This window comes from Protobothrops mucrosquamatus, unplaced genomic scaffold, assembly GCF_001527695.2.
Source record: "Protobothrops mucrosquamatus isolate PMUCROS unplaced genomic scaffold, P.Mucros_1.0 scaffold756, whole genome shotgun sequence".
Taxonomy (NCBI): domain Eukaryota; kingdom Metazoa; phylum Chordata; class Lepidosauria; order Squamata; family Viperidae; genus Protobothrops; species Protobothrops mucrosquamatus.
Window position 1 is genome coordinate 140,922 of NW_015387026.1, and position 8,305 is coordinate 149,226.

At 44.6% G+C, this 8,305-nt stretch overlaps 1 protein-coding gene across 1 annotated transcript in view; it reads left to right on the top strand.

Moving 5' to 3' along the window:
• Nucleotides 1–333: 333 nt before the first annotated feature.
• Nucleotides 334–8,305, top strand: part of TMEM145 (transmembrane protein 145) — a 24,549-nt gene continuing 16,577 nt past the window's right edge. The window contains exon 1 of the mRNA XM_015818511.1: nucleotides 334–474. Coding sequence (XP_015673997.1) covers nucleotides 334–474 — 141 coding nt within the window. The remainder of the gene's footprint in view (nucleotides 475–8,305) is intronic.

Here is an 8,305-nt window from a genome sequence, read left to right on the forward strand (position 1 = left end):
CCCCTCCCCACCACAAAGGGGGGCAGGACCTCTCCTCTCTCTCTCCCCCTCCCCACCACAAAGGGGGGGAGGACCTCCCCTCTCTCTCTCTCCCTCCCCACCACAAAGGGGGGGAGGACCTCCCCTCTGTCTCTCCCCCTCCCCACCAAAAGGAAATAAGAAAAGGGGGGGGGGAAATATAGAAGGTGGGTGGTTTTTGCTTCAGGTCTGCGCAGCGCCTCCGTCTCCAGCGAGCGGGGCTGGGGCTGGGAGGGCTCCGAGACCGTGTCTCTTTAAACGGGAGCGCGCAGGGCAGGGAGCCCAGCCGGCGGAGAGCTGGACGGAGGCTTCAGGATGGAGCCGTCCCAGCCTCTGCAACGGCTCCCGGCGTCTCTCCGGCTCCAGGTCGTCCCCCTCCTCCTCCTCCTCCTCCTGCTGCTGCTGCCTGAAGGGGGCCGGGGCAAGTACGTGAAAGGCAACCTTAGCACCAAGGAGGTGAGTCCGCAGCTTTGGGGGGGGGAGGGCAAAAAGAGGGGAGGGGATTGGGGGGGGCAGAACCGATCCGAGGTGCCCCGTCCTCGCCTGGGCCTACCCGGCTGAGCCCGGCTTTCTCAAGCGGCCGTCCCAGCCTTTTGCATCTTTGGCGGGGGTCCTCCTGGCTGTGCCAGGGCAGGGGGTGATGGGTGGGGTGATGGGTGGGCTGCCCGCCCCACCCTGGAGATCCCTTCCCCCTTTCCCCAGCAGCTCTCCCTCCCCACCTCCCCCTTTCCTCTGGGATCCTTCCTTGGACCAGCCCAGAAAGATCACACACACACACACACACTTTAGGTGGTCCTTCCTTCCCTTTTCATCTCTCTCTCTCTCTCTTTCTCCCATGGTTTTCTGCCCAGCCTCTCTCTTCTGAGTATGAGGGGGATGAGGGTTAGACCGGACAAAAGATTCGGGACCGGTTCCTCCCCATCTTAGGTGTGGGAAAATGGTGCCTAATAATTCTGAATTCCAGACCGCAGGTGTTTTGGCAGGCGGACTCCCTTCCGAGTGCTGAAGGAAGTCTAGACTTGCCTTTGGGGTGTGCCTGACACCTCCTCTTCCAGGCTTGCAAGCAATTTTTGCCATTAATTGGGTACAATGGGAGACTGTCCTGTGCTGGACAAGATGCTGTAGAGGATGAAGGATTGTTTGCAGACGGGGTGTGTATGTGTATATGTATGTGTATATATGTATATATATGCATATATATGTATGTGTATTTGTATGTGTATATCTATGTACTGTACATGTATATGTATATGTACTGTATATGTGTGTGTGTATAGTTTATATATACTGTGTATATATATATATAATGTGCTGTTTATATATATATATGCATACAGACACACACAAATACATGTATCTCTCTGTGTGTATATATATATTAGTATAATTAGAGACAATATATATATATATATATATATATAGTTTATATATACTGTGTATGTATATATAATGTGCTGTTTATATATATACACACACACAAAAAAACACGCACACACAAACACACGTATCTATGTGTACATATGTATATATATAGTTTATATATACTGTGTATGTATATATAATGTGCTGTTTATGTACACACACACAAACACATGTATCTCTCTCTCTCTCTCTATATATATATATATAGTTTTTATATATACTGTGTATGTATATATAATGTGCTGTTTATATACACACACACACGTACAAACACGCACACACACACACACGTCTCTCTCTCTCTCTCTCTCTCTCTCTCTGTGTGTGTGTGTGTGTGTGTGTGTGTGTGTGTGTATACATATAGTACACTCTCTGCTTTCTCCTAAATGAATTCATTTGGCATAAGTGTCTGCCATGGTGCTATGGTTGGTGCGAAAGAATGAGGATGCAAACAACTTTTTTTTAGAGACAGATGCCTCCCATCTGAGCAGGAGAACCACTGAAGTGTTGGGATACTTTAAGGACAAGTTGATCATTAGGGAGGCTGACTTCACAGAGCAGACTTCACTTCATTAAATGTACGAAATGTTAATCCCGAATTGGCAGCAGGAGCGTGCACTTCCATACATCCAGACAAGACGAGGGTGGGCAATGAAAAGCCAGAGCAGCCTGCAGCAGTAATACATAGACGGGTCCTTGGTGCTCTCTGAGCTTGGTTGTTTTTTTTTGCAGATGTTTCATGACCCAACTAGGTAACATCATCAGTGCTAGAAGGGAGTGGGGTGGGGAGGGGGAGGAGGAGGAGGAGGAGGGGGAGGAGGAGGAGGACGACGACGACTGTGGGGTCCATGGTCTCTCTGAGCTCGGCTGTTTTCTTGCAGACGTTTCATGACCCAGCTAGGTAACATCATCAGTGCTAGAAGCGAGTGGGGTTTGCTCTCATTTTATATACTTAGTTTTTATATACTAATGACTTGCCCTGTCAATGTTGGTGGGAGTGATCTCAGTGGTTCTTTGATTGGCTTGTTTATTGTTAGCTTGTTTGTCTGAGTTGGTGGTTCCTTGACTGAGGTATTGTTTCTTGATTGTTGGTCTAATATTAATTAATTAATCAGTGGAACAACCTGCCTGCAGAAGCTGTGAATGCTCCAACACTGGAAGTTTTTAAGAACAGACTGGACAGCCATTTGTCTGAAATGGTATAGGGCAGGGAGGGGTAGGCAACCTTGGCTCTTCTATGACTCGTGGACTTCAACTCCCAGAATTCCTGAGCCAGCATGGTATAGGGTTTTCTGCCTGAGCAGGGGTTGGACTAGATAACCTCCAAGGTCCCTTCCAACATTATTATTATTATTATTATTATTATTATTATTATTATTATTATTATTATTATTATTATTATTATTGCTGTTTATCGCTCATCTGGGTGTTGATTGCTAGCCAGGAGATGTCTTTTTGTTTCCTTTTTGGCTTTTTGATTGTCTCTTTTGAAAGGTGTGTAGTTGCTCATCTCTATGTAATATATAGATAAGCAGAATTTCATCCCCCCCCTTCCCCCTTTCTATTTCATATCAGTTAAGACTTGATATGAAGTATGGAGCATGTTCATCCATCAGGACAGAGCTTCAACTGTTTGATTGAAGAGTTGCTACCCTCAAATTTTGCACCAGTTTTCCCCCATGTAACACCTTCCAGGACTGTAACCTTTAGCCAGCATGACCCCAGCTTTGCCAGTGAGAAATTACGAAAGTGTCAGTCCCTCTGATTTGGTGGCTGTCATGGAGAAAGATACTTCGCACCAAATAGGTAGATAGCAGTATTTGAATTGTCTTGCCATATAGGTTTTTTTTTTTCCCTTTTCCTTAAAATTGGAAGATGTCTAATCATTGCCGTTTTTCCAACTGGCAACTTTTATTAAAAAGACTGAATGAAGTGGATCTTGTATACCAAAGCTAGTTCTTTATTCCATCTTTCAATTACTCAGAGACTCTGTTATTTTTTATACTATAGAAGCGTTATTAAGTAGAGTTGGGGGTTTATTTATCTGCTAGGATATTATTGGTCCTGGAAATAGCAACATGGAATGAAGTTGTGACTTAGGGGACATTGGAAGATCACAAAGTTGCCTTCCTTATTGAATCCAAGTCAGAGTTGTGAGGTTGAAATAGGGATTAGCTGTCTTATTTTAACCCCTGTTCATTATTTACCCAGAAACGTTAACAGAATAAGAGAGTTGGAAGAGACCTTAAAGGTCTTCTAGTCCAACCCCTTGCTCAGGAAGGAAACTCTATACCATTCCAGACAAATGGTTGTCCAGTTTCTTCTTAAAAAACCTCCATTGTTGGAGCATCACGACTTCTGGAGGCAAGCTGATTAATTGTTCTCACTGACAGAAAATTTCTCCTTAGTTCTAGGTTGCTTCTCTCCTTGGTTAGTTTCCATCCGTTGCTTCTTGTCCTGCCTTCTGGTGCTTTAGAGAATAGCTTGACTCCCTCTTCTTAGGGGCAACCCCTGAGATATTGGAACACTGCTATCATGTCCCCCCTCGTCCTTTTCTTCATTAAACTAGACATACCCAAGTCCAGCAACCATTCTTCATATGTTTTAGTCTCCAGTCCCCTGATCATCTTTGTTGCTCTTCTCTGCACTCTTTCTAGAGTCTCAGCATCTCTTTTACATCGTGGCGACCAAAACTGGATGCAACATTCCAAGTGTGGCCTTATCAAGGCATTACAGAGTGATAATAATGAATAAATTATTTATTCTGATTTATAATAGGCTTCTGGACTATGCAGGTAACTGGTCTCAGAGGACTGGCATCTATTGATCTATGTTTTGAGAGGGTTGACAGATGAACGGGACCTTGTAGAGAAGCCACGACTTCAAAAGGCAACATGTAAAAACACTTAACACGTGCACGTGGGCGTATGATAATCAATACTTTGGGTAGTTCAACTCAAACTGTGGCATCTGAGTCACTTCATTCTGTTCTCCAGCATAGTAATGGTAAAAAGGGCTGAGGGAAGAGCGACAGCAGAGATTCATGCAATAGGAAGTAATGCAAAACAAAATGCAGGAATTGGGTACGTCTAGTAAAAAGAAGGACGAGGGGTGACATGATTAAGCAGTTTTCCAACATCTAAGGGGCTGCCCATTCTCCAAAGCACCAGAAGGCAAGTCAAGAAACAACGGATGGAAACTAATCAAGGAGAGAAGCAACCTAGAACTAAGGAGAAATTTCCTAATGGTGGAACGATTAATCAGTGGAACGACTTGCCTCCAGCAGTTGTGGGTGCTCCAACACTGGAGATTTTTAAGAAGAGATTGGACAACTATTTGAAATGACATAATAGGGTCTCCTGCTTGAGCAGGGGGTTGGACTAGAAGACCTCCAATGTCCCTTCCAGCTCTGAATTGACTGAATTGGGTATGTCTAGTTCAATGAAAAGAAGGTCTAGGGGTGACCTGATAGCAGTCTTCCAATATCTAAGGGGCTGCCCCAAAGAAGAGGGAGTCAAGCTATTCTCCAAAGCCCTTGAAGGCAGGACAAAAAGCAACGGATGGAAACTAATGCAGGAGAGAAGCAACCTAGGAGAAATTTCCCGACAATTAGAACAATTAATCAATGGAATAACTTGGCTCTGGAGACTTTTAAGATGAGATTGGACAACCGTTTCTCTGAAATGGCCTTAGGGTCTCTTACTTGAGCAGGGGGTTGGATTAAAAAACCTCTGAGGTCCCTTCCAACTTTGATGTTCTATGTTCTACGTCCCACCCTCCCTTTAATTGGCCGATAGGGTAATAATAATAATAATAATGATAAAGTTGGAAGGGACCTCGGAGGTCATCTAGTCCAACCTCCTGCTCAGGCAGGAAACCCTATACCATTTCGGACAAATGGCTGTCCAGTTTCTTCTTACAAACTTCCAGTGTTGGCGCATTCACCGCTTCTGGAGGCAGGTTGTTCCACTGGTTAATTGTTCTCACTGTCAGGAAGTTTCTCCTAGGTTGCTTCTCTCCTTTGATTAGTTTCCATCCCATTGTTTCTAGTTCTGCCTTCAGGGACTTTGGAGAATAGCTTGACTCCCTCTTCTTTGGGGCAGCCCCTGAGGTATTGGAACCCTGCTATCATGTCCCCCCTCGTCCTTCTCTTCGTTAAACTAGACATACCCAATTCCAGCAACCGTTCCTTATAATGGCAACCCGCAAAACAGCTATTAATAGGGCAGGAAAAACACACAACTGCCCACCTCTTTCGCAAGTTTGGAACTGGAATCGGAGAAAGAAAGAGCTGCTGTGTCCTCCCCGAAACCTATTATTGCTCTCCTAGGAGCCTGGCTGCAGATCCTCTGCAATCCAGCAGGCCTCACTAATATCTTTTTGAATGCAGTTCCGGCGGTTTTTAATTTGGGGTTTTAGGGAGAGAAAAACCAGAATCTCGGCGGATCTCTTTAGCATTCTGCCTGATCTCCAGGTAGAAAGCATGAGCTGGTAACACCCCCCCCCCCAAAAAAATTCTTCCCTACGCATTTGCCCCAGATTTTGCTTTTTTCCCTCTGCCTACTTCAGCCTTTGGTACGGTTTCCGTGGAAACCTCGAGCATGGGTTGTTGCCATGGGAACAAGTGGGATTTTTTTTCCCCCCCAGAGCAAGAAGATGGGGTTGAGAGTTGGAGGGAAGAGAAACAATGAGGTGAAAAGGAGCCAGTTTCTTTAAAAAAAAAACAAAAACCCATTTCCTCCATGGACTGAAAACGCCTCTCTTTGATAAATATGTAAATACATATCTGTGGTTAGGCAACTGTTTGCAGAGCCCTAGCCATCAAGTCTGTTGGCAATCTTTGTATCTTTTCTTCTTCAGCCCAAAGTCTTATTGACCCAGATCCCAGAAGTGAATTATTCCCAGGCCTTTTGTAAGCTCAAGATGGTCTCACAGCATAGGCCCTTTCTGACTGTTGAATTGACCCATCACGGGACTTAACAGAACAACAGTATAGCACAGTTGGAAGGGACCTTGGAGATCTTCTAGTCCAACCCCCTGCTCAAGCAGGAGACCCTATAACATTTCAGACAAATGATTGTCTAATCTCTTCTTAAAAACTTCCAGTGGTGGAACACCCACTGGTTGTTCCACTGGTTAATTGTTCTCACTGTTAGGAAGTTTCTCCTTAATTCCAGGTTGCTTCTCTCCTTGATCAGTTTCCGTCCATTGCTTCTTGTCCTGCCCTCAGGTGCCTTGGAGAACACGTTGACCCCTTCTTTTCTGTGACAGCCCCTCAAATATTGGAAGACTCTGATCATGTTGCCCCTGGTTTTTGTCTTTGTTAGACCAGACGTACCCAGATCCTGCCACTGTTTTATCCTCCAGTCCCCTGATCATCTTTGTTGCTCTTCTCTGCACTCTTTCCAGAGTCTCAACATCTTTTTTACATTGTGACGACCAAAACTGGATGCAGCATTCCAAGTGTGGCCTTACCAAGGCGTTACAGAGTGGTATTAACACTTCACGTGATCTTGGTTCTATCCTTCTGTTATTGTAGCCTAGAACTGTGTTGGCTTTTTTGGCAGCTGCAACACACGGCTGGCTCATATTTAAGTAATTGTCAGAGATCCCTCTCACAGTTACTACTGTGGAGCCAGATACCACCTATCCTGCATCTGTGCTTTTGGTTTTTCTTGTCTAAATGTAGGACCTTACTCTTCTCACCGCTGTCTTGCTATTGACTACTGCATGTTGTTGAATAAGGTTATCCAGTCCGTGTTGTCCGAATGTGCACAATTTAAAAATTCTGCATGCCAAATAGCTAGAATATGGGTGATCCTTTCCAGTCAGCACGAATGAATCTAGAATAAATGCTTGGCTTTTCATGGAGTTAATTGGCTCAGCACTGAAAAAGGAACAGCAGCTGAAGGATGGATTTGGGTTTATTTACTATTGTTTCCTTCTCTTTCTATTGATGAATGTGAGTAGAGAGTAAATGGCAGAAAAGGGTGGAAAATTTGCATTGCATTGGACAGGAATAGTCCTCCCAAAATTTGGCTGGAGACTGATGCAAAGTGGAGTTGCCAGATCTGTAGAATAAGCATCGTTTAGATGTGCTGTAGGCTTCGTCATTAGGACGGTTGTGAGATAGCAACTTTCATGCTGAAAGAAAATGTGGGAAATTGATGTACATTTCTACAAAAGGGGTTCTGTGTTTGATTGATCTATGTTATGATTGGTTTTATGCTACTTAAATTAAGAAAAATGGACATTAGTGGGAGTACATTGGTGATTCCCTATTGGCATGCATGATTAATTCCATCTTTCAGACACCTACAACTAAATCTCTACAACTTAAGAGCTTGCTTTGAAAAACCCCAGAAGGCCTTGCTCATAAACCAAGTGGTGTCTGGCTACAGAGCTTTTACTACGTCTAATGATTCACCTTCAAAGATGCAGGAGGTTGGACTAGCACAGTGGAGCCCAACTTTATGGGCATCAGGGACCAGTTCTCTGGAGAGAGGTTTTTCCGTGGACCAGAGGAGGCGTGGTTTTGCACGCTGCCTGCATCCCATGGATGGGGCTTTGCTTGTTGGCACGGCCCAGTTTTGGTCATGCCGTAGCCTGGTACCTGTCCACAGACCAGGGCTTGGGGACTCTTGAAGACCTGCAACATCCCTTCCAGTCCTATGATTCTGTGATGCTTCACCCTGCTACAAGACAGTTCGTTCCCATCGTCCACTTTATTTAAGAGTCAGTTTTAAGCACATAGAGATTCACCCCCAGGAATATAAATCTTACAAGAGGCCCTTGTGGCTGTAAACTGGATAATATTGGCTAGATTTCTTTAGTTGATCCATTGCACTCTATTAAATTAATGGGC